General features: G+C 49.2%; 1 protein-coding gene across 1 annotated transcript in view; it reads left to right on the top strand.

Moving 5' to 3' along the window:
* Positions 1-362: 362 nt before the first annotated feature.
* The window catches only part of LOC131662746 (myb-like protein AA), a 138,808-nt gene continuing 125,232 nt past the window's right edge, over positions 363-13,938 (top strand). Inside the window, exon 1 of the mRNA XM_058932638.1 lies at positions 363-449. Coding sequence (XP_058788621.1) covers positions 366-449 — 84 coding nt within the window. The 5' untranslated portion in view covers positions 363-365. The remainder of the gene's footprint in view (positions 450-13,938) is intronic.

Genomic DNA, 13,938 nt, shown 5'->3' with positions numbered 1-13,938 from the left:
CTGCCACACAACTCGCGCGCGCGCGGCACAGCGCGCACATCCAATCTTCTTTTACGCGCTCGCTCGGTGATGCTCTCTCTCTCTCTCTCTCTCTCTCTCTCTCTCTCTCTCTCTCTCTCTCTCTCTCTCTCTCTCCTCTCTCTCTCTCTCTCTCTCTCTCTCTTTCTCTCTCTCTTTCTCGGCTCTCTTGGCGCATTATGAAATTATGCTCGGGACGGCAGATAACGCTCGCCGCACTCGGGTCACTCGCGGAGGAGGGTAATGAAAGTTACGGCGGCGCGCACGCGCTCGTTGCTCTTGCCGGGGAATATCGAGGAACATTGTTTCAGCGGCCGTGTAATCTTGCTATTTTTGTGTTGCAGTACATGGGCTCGTTTCCCGTAACGGGGTTCGACGTCGCTCAAACGGCCGATTGCCGTGATCTGCGCACCAAGCTCGATCTGCTGAGGGTAAGTTTCTTTTCTTTGCGTTTCTATGTCGAGAGCGTAAGCGACAAATTTCATCGGGGAAAAAATGGAGAAAAAAGAAGAAAAACGAACGGCTCGATTGCCGAAAGCTCGCAGCGAGCGAGAGCCAGCCAAGGTTTATTTACAATGCTACTCGAGAGCTCTGTCGGTCGGTCGGTGGCGTAAACTCCGGCTCCTTTAAAATGCAAATCGAGCTCTGAATAATACATCTGTACAGAGCGCGCGGAGGGGGGGGCTAAACAACGAGATTTAGATTGAGTTCGAGCGCCGAACGCCGAAAACTCATGACGTCTTCTCGCGTAGGTAGGCGGAGCGCAATGAAGACGAAGAGCAACGGAGGTGTTTGGCAAGTGGAATGAGGATCGATCGCCATGAAGCTTACGCTTTGATGGAGTTTGAGTGTTTTTCCGTTTGCTTTGGCTCGCGAACCCTCCTCCGTGCGCGGCGCGGCATAGCGATTACCCATTTACAATTTCAACATCAACTGGCTTGATTGACGCGCGCGAATTAAGAAGAATGCGCTCGGGCGCATTTAAATGCTAATTCACGGCCGGAGCTGGTTTGTCGCGTGGCACGACATCGAAATGAGTTTTCGTTTGACGCTGCTCGGTCCATCTGTGCGCGCGCCGAGCGGGACGCTGAAGTAGGTCATTGCCACCCACCTATGCTATAATATGCTACCAGGGTAAATATTATTTTTTCTTTGTCAGGCGGCTTCAAGGGTTCATCTAGATGCACATTGCTAGCCAAAAGTTAATTAACTTTGTTCAGTGTCCTCTGTCGCGCGCGCGCGCGCACTCTCTCTCTCTCTCTCTCTCTCTCCTCTCTCTCTAATTTCCTGACTCCGCCGCCGCTGCCGTTAATGAGAAGCCTTTATAAACAGAGACAGTACTTCATTTCGACGGGAAAATTGGCCCGCCACGCCGAATTCATCAACGCAGCTTCTTTCTTGGAATCGGCGTTGCTGCGAGGCAGGATTTGCGCGGCGTGTGCCGATAGCTAAATGCGGAATCATGCGCCGCGGCAGCGTGTGCGAGAGACGCAATCAAAGGATCACGTACGCGTCTTCTCTACCGTATACAGTAATAAGCACGTATTCCCTTTGGCCAATCGTCGCCGAGCAGAGCAGAGCCGCGGAGCTGAGCAGCGAATTTAGCAGTCTCTAACTGCCTCCAATTTCCACGGCGATTAGCTCTATTGCATTGTAACCGTGGCGCTGGCTTGGCGATTTATCGGGCCCAAAACAATGGATCTGCAACGGCGGACCAAATGCAATTGATATGCCCGTTTATTTATGGCCAATTGGGCGTGACTCGGTCGCCCCTAATTGCCGGCCTGCCCGCGCTCCTTCAGGAATTTCACGATGAGTCATTGTACATCAAGACGACTCTTCTTGTTCCTCCTCCTCCTCCTCCTCTTCATCCTCCACCTCCCTCTCTTCCTTTGACTGTACACATGTAAATATACGAGCGGTCTGCTATACTTTACGATCGTTGGCTGCTGCTCACCGAGCCAAATGAATTTTAAGCCCTCTCCCGTCTCCGAGCCGATAAGATACAATGTTTGGGCCTTTTACGACGCTCGATCAACTCGGTATCCGTTGGCTCGCGCCGCGCCGCGATAATTCGACTTCGTAGTTGCCGGCAAATAGAGCGCCGAGGATACATTACTCGCCTAAATAATCCGAGAGCTTGAACTTTTTCATATGCACCAAGTGTATCCAACAACTTGAACAACTCTCGTGGCTCCCAATTAGTCGGCCGCTTTTCAAACGATTTCCAAAGACTTTTAGAATTCCATGACTTCGAAGCTTTCGCTGACTTGATGAGCGCTCTTAGAAGATGTTTATCCTTTTGGCGAGATCCCCCTATTGGAATTCCATAACAAGCCTTGGTCACTCGAGTATTCAAAACAAATTTTAAACGGCACAATAAGTGGCATGAAAAAATTGTATCAATAATACAACTTGTTATATTTTAAGTGCTTAATTGTTGGTCGAGAATCGAGCTTCAATTGCTTGTCGATTTATTATGCCAAAGAGCTACGCGGTCTTCGCTTAAAATATCATTAGAGCCCTGGAGAAACCGACAATTTTTTGTATCAAGTCTTTACCTAGACCTTTTCCGAGCCTTAAGAACCGAGCGTGGAACGAGAGTAGGGATACTCAATATTCAACCGATTTCAAAGCTTATTTGCGTTAATTGTCGAGGAACCGAGCGGCTTTTTGTCGGGGTGCATGAACTCGGCGATGGGTTATTAGATGTCTGGGTCCATTTAGCTATGTCTATGGATGGCTTGTGTGTAGCTCTCTTATCTGATATATGACCGTGTCGAGACTCTCTCCGAACACGCTCCTTATACTATTAGTTCGTTCTTACACACAGTAACTTCTGTCTTTACTGCACGATGTAGCAAGACAATCTCCAGCAATGAATTATTACTAACTTCTTCTCTTCTCTTCTTCTTCTCTTTTTTTCTTTCTTTTTCTTGCTTTATGTCTTTCTTCTTTCTTTTTCTTTTATCGTTAATATACAGCGATCCGATAGCTATTTTGTTCGCGCGCGCGTTACGAATTCCGAAAGGTGAACGAACGCGCATGCCCCTGCTGGTTTTTGTCAACAATGCCGGTTTTTCAAACGCATCCGCTTCGCATTGTCCGAAAGAAGGGCGAAAAACGAAGAACGAGAGCGCGCGCAAAACCATAAGAAAAAGCCGGGAGGCCCCGTATTAATAGTCGATTAGGACGTGCTGCTGCTGCCGCCGCCGCCGCCGCCGCCGCCGCCGCCGCCGCCGCCGCCGCCGCCGTCGCCGTTGCGCTCCCATGCCGCGGCCACGGCATGTAATAAACGATAAAATGCGTTTGCGCGCGCGATAATCGTTGGCCGTGGGCCAGCCTCCGGCAATTTTCGTATCTCATTACGGGGACAATGATCGAAGCCTGGCCGTTATATGCACATGCGCGGCGCGCAGGAAAATTGTGGAAACAAAGTCGCGTCGCGGCGCTTCCTCTGCTTCCGAAGCCTCGCAACGGTATTTATTGATTATTTAAAGCGCGCAATTAGACTCTAGGCCGCCGCGAGCGATTACAGTTACTTACGTATGCGCCGTAATAGTTGGCGATGCATCAACTTTAGTCTTTTACGAGAGCTGTGTGCGTGCGTGTGTGCGCGTGTGTGCGCGCGCCTGACGTTGCGCTGCTGATGTGCACTTCTCTCTTCTCTTATGGCTGATAATATATCAGCCGAGCTCTTCGTATATACGAGCGTTGCAGCTTTTTAATGAAGCTGTAACTGTACACTGTTTCTCGTCGCTTGTTTTTTTCTTTTTCCCTTTTTTTTTTATTGTTGTGTCGTTCTTCCTAAAAAAAATTACGCGGGCGCACGAGTAATCGTCATTAACGGCCGCATTGGAATTTATTTGATTGCCAAAGGAGGCAAAAGGTTGCGAATAATTATCGAGCGTGCAAACGTTCGCGCTAACTACTAACTAGGCAGAAGATAGCGGCACTGGCTAATTGAGACTTTTGAACTCGACAAACAAGCTGAAAGATGCACTCGGCCGGCAGACGGCTCTAATTAAATCAATGCTCAAGGGCCACCGAATTTATCCTCTCATGCAAATACGCTGGGCATCTGGAAGCTACGGAGGAGACTCTTCGAGAAGGAGGTGGACGAAGAAAACGAAGAAATCGGAATTCCTCGTATACGTCGAAGAATGCAATTTGATCGGTCGAAGAAGAAAAAAATCCAATAGCTACATTCTTCCTCCTTTCGGTTAACTCGTGGACTTATATGAGACTTCTCGTGTCTTTGCATACGTCGTGTCTGATCCCCTTGCTCTTTCTTTCATGAATACTTGAAAGTGAACTTCGAGAGGATTTACAGACGTGCGCGCGTACGAGAGAGAGAGAGAGAGAGACGAGAGAGAGAGGAGAGAGAGAGAGAGAGAGAGAGAGAGAGAGAGAGAGAGAGAGAGATAGCAGCAGCAAGCAGCGGCTTGGAGTCTATCGCCGCGGCCAGTTGGTTGCATCGCTGACGAATTGCCTCATTACTTCCTCCCGGTGTTCAATGAGTTTTCGAGAAGACTGCTCGCGCTGCTCCATCATCTCTCTCTCCCTTTCGCTCTCTGTCGTCCGTCAAAGCTGTATTCTTTTATCCGACGACAACGACGACAAGAGAGCAGCAAGCCGGACGCGGTGATCGACGTTAAATACGTTCCTTTTTGTTCGATGGCATTAACGCTGATTCCCTTTGATAAAACGCCTTTAAAAGCTTCACTCTCTCTCTCTCTCTCTCTCTCTCTCTCTCTCTCTCTCTCTCTCTCACTCTTAAAAAACAATGCAAATTACACGAGCGATCCTCGACGACCAGCTGAAGTTTAATTATTTAATTAAAGCCGTCTAGCCGTTTAATTACAGCTCCTCTGTCTACCTCTTTCTCTCTCTCTCTCTCTCCGTTGTCGCGCTGCTCGGTGCATTATCGCGAAAGCGCAAGCCAAAAAGAAATCCGCGTACGCAACTGATGACGTATGCGCGAAAGGGCTTCCTTTGTGCCACGAAAAAGAGTTTTAACAATTAAGCGCTGCCGCGATTTCTCTCTTTCTCTCTCGCTCTTCTGCCTGCGTCATCGGCCGCGCAGGCATTTTTATTTCGGCGAGCTTTCAAATCCTTTTTTATCCGTTGGACAAAGCCCCGAGCTACTGCTAGTTTTCTTCCGTGCTTTTGATCTCCGGCGCGTTTACCACAAATATCTCGTTATGCGTCGAGATTGTTCTCTCTCTCTCTCTCTCTCTCTCGCTCTCGTCGCGCCCCTTGCATCTTATACCTGATGTTTCGTTAATTAAAATTTCGATTTCTTTTTTGTTCTTCGCTGTTTCGGTGGGAGCGGTCTGATAATGAGCACCGCTATCCTGTACTTGACTTATCGTTGACGGCTACATTGTGCTCGGCCCGAGCAAGTTTGCTTTTGAAAATAAAGCTGCGTTCCATGAAAAACGAAACTTAATTCCCAGAGTCGGCTCAGTTGGGTGTAATTATCCGCGCCTCTCGATTCCTCTCTTGGTAATCAATTTCATCTTCGCAGATCCTATCGAACCGGCTTTTTATAAAAAAAAAAAGAAACAAACAAAAAAACTTCATTTGCATTTTGACCTCTGAAGCTGCGTAAAAAGAAAAGAAAAACAGCTTGAAAAATATATATACTTCTCGGAGAAGAAAAAGAAAAAAAAGCGTCCATTCAATTAAAAGCGATAAAATATTTCCAGCAGATATTTACACGGCGCAGCGCGAAGAATGCGAAGAAGCCGCGAGCTGCAGCGCAGTCGAAAACTTGCTCTCTCTCTCTTTCTCTCTCTCTCTCTCTCTCTCTCTCGCTCTCGCGCGAATTCCGCGAGTTCACCCCGTGGCAAACTCAATTAAATGTCTTTCTGGCTAAGAAATGCGCGTCCGATACACACACACACATGCGCAGTTTCGGTATAACATCGTGGGCCCTGTACCCGCCCGCGCGTGTGGTTTTTCAATTCTGGCTGCCGCTGGATGTAGGTCGCCAAGCCTAGAGGTCGTCAAACAACCCTGGGGGCGTAGTTCAATGGGTGGCGAGATTGCTGTCTTTTTTAGCTCGCTAACACACAAAAAAAATCTCTCGGTCGTTGAACTCGCCCGCGCTTGTGTCAATGTTGGTTCGACGTTTTTTTTTTTCTTCCTCTCTCCTCTTTCGGAGCTTCTCTGCGCAGCGAGGCCGAAACGCAAAGATGAAATCCAAACGATAATGCGACGAGCTCGCGCTTTATTGAGTTTCGCGGGGAAAGAGATGCGCGCGGGGATAGGTTTTCATTGAATTTCGCGAGAGGCGAGCAGCCCGCTTTCCGTGTCTGTTTGCATTGGGCTTCTCGGCAATGCCAGAGAACAGCCGACAAATTCGTCCCTCGGCGACGGCCGATCCAGCGAGTCGCGTTGAGGGATTGCGGCGTGTTCGGGCGGTGCATTTTTGCACGCGCCGACGCCGGTCTCTCGTGCGATTATGGATTATTTATAGAAGGCGAAATCGAGCGGCGACGATCGAGGCATAAACGAGACGCTGTCAATTCCCAGTGCGTTTGCGCTCGCACGCTAATTAACGAAGAAATCTCGGGAATGTTCGTCAAACATTGACTCGCGACAGTATTGCGCGGCAATAAAACCGTGGCGGACTCTGTAAAATATATTTAATTAAGAAGCCCTGGCCGGAGCGAACGAGCGACGCTCGCCGAAAAACTCTAAGCGTTTTTTGCGCCGTAAAAGAGAGAAAAAAAAATAAATAAAGAAGAAGACATTTTCGAAATTTGGCCGTCGCTCTTTCTCTCGACAACTACCCAATAAATATCCATCCCTGGCGGGCTTCTCGAATTTCTCGTCGAGAGCAGGAAAAAAAAGGAGGAGGAGCTGTACTCAGCTGTCCGGCAGCGAGCAGCGGCAGCGAAGAAGAGAAAGAGTCTCGGGCGCCCGTTATGTTGCTGCTGCTGCTGCTGCTGCAACGGCCAGCGCAGAGAAATACGGGTCGTACGAAAAATTCCGGTTCGCGCATTTTAACGAGGCTAAGCGATAGCATCGGCGGCACGTCGGCCTGGGTCGTCGGCGCGTCTGAGGGAATAACGAATTATGAGAGGTGACGCGCGTCGACGTGCCCGCGCGAGCCCGCCTCCTTTCGCGCGATACGGGATCGAAGACCAAAGGCCCGGGGTCCGACAGGATTTCCACGTTTTCGCGAGAGAAAGAGATCCGGTGTCGTTACGGCGCCGTGCGTGCCCGAGGGATGCTCATGCAAATGTTATGCGTTGTTTCGCATTAGCCTCGCGCTAAGGTCTTTTAGACCGGAGCCAGCAGAAAGAGAGAGAGAGAGAAAGTATCGGCGAATCGATGCGCGCAGAGGTCGTCTGCATTGCGAAAAAGGCCTCTAACGACGCCACTATCGAAATTGTTATAACGCTCGTTCTCGCAGGCGCGAGCGAGCTTGCGGCGGACTGCGTTTCCGATTGCGCAACGGCAGCTCACGCGGAACGATCCGTCGCGGCCGCGTGTCCTGAAATAAACAAGCCTCCCTCTGTCGCTTCGAATTCGGGGCGTTTAATTATGCAGAGGGCCGAGTGGCCGCTGTTGCAATAACGCACTGGCGCACACGCGCGCGTGCATTCAGCGCGAAAGCTTTGAGGAAAGCTCGGCGTCGCTCTGTTTGAGTTATCTGCCGGGGTGAGCACAGGTGCGGCGCGATGGGCTCGCGTCCAGCAGACATCGCGTTTCGATCTCTACACACGCTCTACCACGACGACGACGCCTTTCTGCCGTTCCATTCAGCGGCCCGCGCGCTCAATGCCCGATGCACACTTGCCTAATGGAAAGTGCCGGCTCGCTCGTCGCGTTTATTGGCCAGCGTCCTCGCGGACATCCCGTGTGCGCGCGCCCGCGAGAGCGAGTGAGTTTTTGTGGCGCGATGTATGGACACGCCATTTAAGCCGCTCCTCGACGCAGCTGTGCGCCGCGTACTTGGCGCTCTGACGGTTTCCCTCGGATCCGTTGTTTTTCGCTGGCATGGTCCGCGAGTTGGCCGACGCTTATGTTTATGATCGATGGTCGCGGCAGTCGGCCGCGAAAATTAACGAGGCAGCTTCGACGATCGTGAATTTTTAGCCAGCTTCGAATAATATCGAACGGCCGATTATACGTCTTCGGCAAAACAAGCATAAAGTTGTGAATTCATTAGGCAGTGCGCTTCGCTTGCCCACGAGCGAGAATGTAAAATCATTCCCGGCCATTCACTTAAATGACTCGATAACTTACTATGATTTCCAAGATAATAACACTGTTTATCCCGGTACGGTGGTGTGAAATATTCCGTCGCGAATAATACACACCGAGAGAGAAAGAGAGCCAAAGAGTCTGTTGGATTTGCATGCGATTGCAGCCATAAAAATGAGAAAGATCGCGGCATTAACAGCCAAAGGTGCCGAGTCTCCATAGCCATAGAAAATTATTTACGAGCTTCCTTATTAAATTTCCGTCTCGCGACGACGACGACGACGAACACGCGCAGTAGAAAAAGGAAGAAAAAAATACAAGTCTCTTTATAGCGATCGAGCGCCGAAATTTATGTCCGCGATAATAGACTCGAAGAGAAAGTTACACACACACACACACACACCGATAGCAGAAGAAGCTGCTACTTTGCTTATAGTTTTTGGAGAGGGGAGATTTCGCGCCTCCAATGAGCGAATACATGAATGTCAATGAGGTCGTTCCCTGATTCTTCTTTGGCCTGGAAAATCCGATAAAAGGGGGCGCGGATCTTTCGTACGGGGCGAAGCCTTCCTCGCGCGCGAATTAAAAGATTGCGCCCGCGATAAAAAGATCCGATTATGATTCATTGTTTTAATTATCGGATGCCTTTGATGAATAATGTGAGATTTATCGGCCATCTACGAGCGTAAATTTGATAATACAACGCGAAACCGTCTTTTCTTTTTTTTTCTTTTTTCGCAAAACGTTTACGCTTTACCGGCGTTTCGCAGAGACGCGCGCGCGTCAATATATCTATATTACGTTTTTTCGCTGCAACGTGAGTATCGAAAATACCGTGAGCGGGGCGGAAAGAAAAAAAAAAGAGACGAAGGCGAAATCATTGTTCAATTTTTCCGCTTCTTTATAAAAGAGAAAAGAGTCGTCGACAAAGCTTCGAGACGAGGCTTTGTCGAGCAATATCGAAAGATTCTGCACTCGCTGCTCTTTTTTCTTTCGCCTCGCAGAGCTTGCCCGTGTTTGATAATAAGCCGCGAGCTAGAGACGTCGTTCCGGTAATGCCTCGGGAAATCCGCTGGAATTTGCCTCTACGCGCGCCAAGATACCGCAGCGAAAAGCTATCGCGTTCGCGGATTTCAATACCGCGAGCCACGGAGCGCAATTAGCGCCATTTTTCTCGTGCAAGTTTACTCCTTCAGACGCCAGTTGTTAGGAAAGTGAAAAACTTTATCTGAGCCTCTCACTCTCTCTCTCTCTTTCTCTTTCTCGGCGAGAGAAAAAAAATGTTGGTGCCAGTATGCTTGCACACTGTTATCTTTATTGCAATCAACGAGCGCATAATTTGAATTTAAATACCGCACGGTAGCCGCCGCGCGCGCGCGTATATATATGCTGCTCCTTTATAATATCGTAATGTTATGCATAGATCGCGATGTTCTACATTGATTAATAACCGCGCGCGGGCAGGCCCACGGCCGAGGTACAACGGCCGAAACCCTGTAACGCGTATAATTATGATGAGAGTAAATAGAGAGGCGCGCAACAAAGCAGAAGAATTATGGATGAGATTTTTGTCGATTAAAATTATTATTTCTTTCGGCTTCGTCGCTCTCGCGCATATCGGCTCACTTTATCGCGAATGCTTTCCCAACGCGAACCTCGAATTTCCGGAAAGGAAGTTAATTAAGAATAATCTCGGGTCGTGCTACGCGGCCGCGAAGAAGGAATCCCGAGTCATTCTCAAGTGAACAGACACGGCAGCGCTCGCGGTAGATTAAAAATTTCGCGTTCAAGTGCATAGTTCGCGGGCGCGCGCAGCTGCGATCATCCCCGTTTCCGCGATACTCGCTTAAAACTCCGCCGCGAGATCCGTCAGAGAATCAGCGTTGTAATATCCGCTATAGTCAATATTTCAGCGGCGTAAGCGACGATAATTTTGATTTCAGAGCTGCGAGCCCAAGCAGCTGCTGTTTGCCGCGCATACACGAAACAAAGGCCTCGGGGCTAACTTTTGCCGGTCTCGCTCTATCGGCGCATCTATTCGCGCGGTAGCGGTGCCTATCTATATTTCGCACTATCTCAACAACACGACGCTCGCGTATGCAGCATGTAAATTGCGCGTGGGAGGTGTTTACGCTCTCTCTCTCTCTCTCTCTCTCTCTCTCTCTCTCTCTCTCTCTCTCTCTACCCGCGGGAGCTTCGTTTATTTTATCGGACGCCGGGGAGCAACGGCTAATTTGTTGTTGCCAGTGCGCTCGTTACCAATTATTCGCTGCGCGACGGCTAATAGTCCGGCTGTTTGTCCTGTATGGCGTGCGGGGAAAAAAGCAACATTGACCGTGCGCAGCGGCCGTTGTACGGAAATTTTTTGCTCGCCGCGACGAGATAATGTCGTGTTTGAGGAGAGCGCTTTGCAAAGGAAAATTGGGTTACGAGAAAATTGACGCGGGGTACAATGCCACTCGTCTCGTACGCTGGTTTGTCCAAACAAATTAGACGTCACGGCGGGATCCGTTTGAAAAAACAAAATAGGAAAGAGAAGCGCGAACGCCCCCCCCCCTCTATGTCTCTCTCGTTTTTAATTTGCGAGAGATTTGCTCGATTGAATTACTTGACCGTCGAGAAAACAAAGTAGCTTGGCGATGAACAAGCATCGATCAAGAGAGCTCGCGCGGGCAAACATCGCGCGCTCGGGCCGTAAATCGCGCCACGCTTAAAAGTGTATCATCATCGCGTTGAATAACAGAGCCGCGCGTCGTAAACACGGCCTTCTCGCGGCGGACCGAGCAAGATCATAATTATCGCGGCAATTTCCTCGGCAAACAAAGTAGGCTCGACGATTTCGGTAATTTAATCGGCGTTTGGCCAAGGCCTAAACAAACGTCGCTGTCGCGAGCACAATTACCCGGACGATTTCAGCGGCGATCGGGCCACGACGCGCATATGCGCACGAGCCTCTCTCGGGACCCCGGGACGTACAGCGCCAGCATTGTCGCATTAACGACTGCGCGCTAGCTTACGGTTTATCACCTACGTGCCAGACGTTTACATCCAGTGATCATCCTTGCGCGAGCTCTCCTACGATGGACACGAGCTGCTGAGATCGGCTGTAACAACTTGTGCCTCGCGCTGCAAGCTCCTATTTATCCTTTTCAGCGCACTTTTCAATTTATAAGCGCTCGTTTTTATTTCATTTCAGACTCGATGAGCGGCGCTTGCACGTGCTTTTGTTGGTGAAACTCGGTCACTTATCTGCCACGTCACGGATGTGCCGCGTCACGGTCGTAAAATCAATAAAGATTGATTTTTTTTCTATACTCTTTAGCAGCACTGTCTCACTTTTGATGATTTGATAGCCACGAGTAGTGGACTTTTTTTTTTTTTTTTTCATTTCTAGCTTTTCTCAGAGATGCAAGTGTTACCGAGCAAAAGCTTAAAAGCCTTGCAAAGAATATTTTTCAAATACGAAACATTTTTAGATTCCAACTGAGAAGCATCATGCATTATTCTGTAAAAAGAGCACAACAAATTCTGGTATACTCGGCGAAAGCAGAGAGAGAGAGATAGAAAGAGGAGGGTTGGGGGGGGGGGCACTCATCACGTCTGGCCTTATATGCATCAGAGCAGAGCTGCGTGTATAACTCGGTGAGCGTTGTGCCCGAAACTCGTGGCGATAAATTAGACGTTGGTGCGCTGTCAGCGATAACCATAAACGCGTGTACTATGGCCCGACGAGAGAGTGCGCGTGTCAGAGGTGTTACACGTGCGGCTACGGCAGCAGCAGCAACAGCAGCAGCTGCAGCGGCGCATCGCACGTGTAAATCGTGACTGCGCTAAAGAAAAACGTAGCAGACGCACGATTGAAGCCTTGAAGGTCGAAAGCGCTCGTTCTCTCCCTCCGCCCCCTCTCCAAATGGAATCCGCCGAGGTACCAACAGCAAAAAAAATGGAAAAAAAAAAAAATTAGCGACTGCGTTGCTGAAAAAATTCACATTCACGAGGACTCAAAAATTTATTGTGCGCATGCTAATGACCGTGATCTCGCGCGCTGGCGTTCATAATTTCACGATAAATTATTTGGCGCTGTTGAATAAAACGATTCTTCGCCTTCGATCGGCGAGCCGCGCAGTTTTCTATACGGGCCAATGATTAATCCAATTAAAAGTACTTGTCGGCCGCTTAATTGATTTATCATGTGCACGAGCGCGGCCGAAACCTGTTTTCCAGCGGCTGAAAAATTGACGAAAAAAAAAAAATGAAAAACAAAAAGAAAATGAAAGAACGGCGACGGCAAATTTTCCGTTCGCTGAAAACTATTTATAGCGACGCGACGTTGGGTATTGTTAGTGGACTCGGCTGCTAATAGACGACGACGACGCATTCCGTCCGTTATGAATCGTAATGAGATTGAAAAACGCGCGCGAAGGAGATACCGAAGCCTTGGCCTTAACCGCCGTGGCGCGTCCATTGTGCCGTGTCACCGGGGCGATGAAATCTCATCTCCGCAACGTTCGAGAGAGGAGAGAAAAAAAAAGAGCATCATCTCTCAGCCGTGTTCGGTTACGAGCAGTCGCCCGCGGGGACCTCGAGTTCAGTTGGCAATTAATGGGATTACAGGGTCCTCCCTTCCTCGTCACTCCGCCTTCTCTCTCTCTCTCTCTCTCTCTCTCTCTCTCTCGAGATCGATGCATTGATAATGAGTTTGTCGGAGGAGCTAACTCGAGCTGGTTATGGTGCAGAGTCCAACCGGCCGTTGTGTCGCTTTGCTAACGAAACAAATTGACCACTCGTCGCTGCCCCGCAATAAGCTACCATTCAAACTACTGTGCTAATCAGATATCGAAAGGCCAAATCAAGACGTGACCGCCACGTCTCTCTATCTCTCTCTGAATGCGCGACTAATTGTGAAATATCTGGCCCAACACCGCAAACCAACTCGCTCTCTCTCCCTACGTGTGCTCGCCTCGCGACTGCGTGGAATTTATTGCCGTTCGATAGCATCGTGATCGAGTGCTACTATTTGTTTAGGGTTTCTCGTTCCTTCGCTCGTTTTTTTTCGGTGAAACGAGAGAGAGAGAGAGAGAGAGAGAGAGAGAGAGAAAGAGTCTCCGCTACTGCACTGCGCGCGCGACTCTGATTCTTCTGCGGTCGCGCCGGTTTTGTTTGCGGCCCTCCCCTTTTATTTTATTTTACCTTTTTTTCCGCTGCCTCTCGTGTACACTGTTCTGCTGCTCGCCAGTTGTATATAATGTTTGATGGGAAAATTGACGGTCTTGCGCTATGTTATTTTTGAATTAAATGCACGCTGCTGCTGCCGGGCCGCACCGTGTGGTATTAAGCCTCTTTTTTTCATTCAATTGAAAGGTTGTACTTTTATTGGTTTTCTTTTATTTTTTTCGCTTCGAGTCACTCGAGTCGATCGTTTGGCATTTATCTAATAAAAATGACTTCTCGAAGAGGAAAGGCGAGCGACCTGCGTTGTTTCACGTGCACCCGAAGAAATAGCAAGTGTCTTTTCAATGAAGAAGTCAAAGGTCAACGCGAGCGTGGTATTGAAAAGGTTCTTTTTGAGCGAGAAGCGAACCAACCAGCGACGACGAGTGGTGGTAGTAGTAGTAAGTAGTAGTAGTCGAAAGAAAGAAGGAGAGAGAAAGAGAGAGAGAGAAAGGGAAAAAAACGAGAGTGGAGAGAAACGGTCAGGTA

The sequence above is a fragment of the Phymastichus coffea genome, unplaced genomic scaffold (genome assembly GCF_024137745.1).
Source record: "Phymastichus coffea isolate CEN01 unplaced genomic scaffold, Cenicafe_Pcof_1.1 PCOF00028, whole genome shotgun sequence".
Lineage (NCBI taxonomy): Eukaryota > Metazoa > Arthropoda > Insecta > Hymenoptera > Eulophidae > Phymastichus > Phymastichus coffea.
The sequence above is the reverse complement of the archived record's forward strand: the minus strand, read 5'-3'. Positions and strand labels throughout refer to the sequence as shown.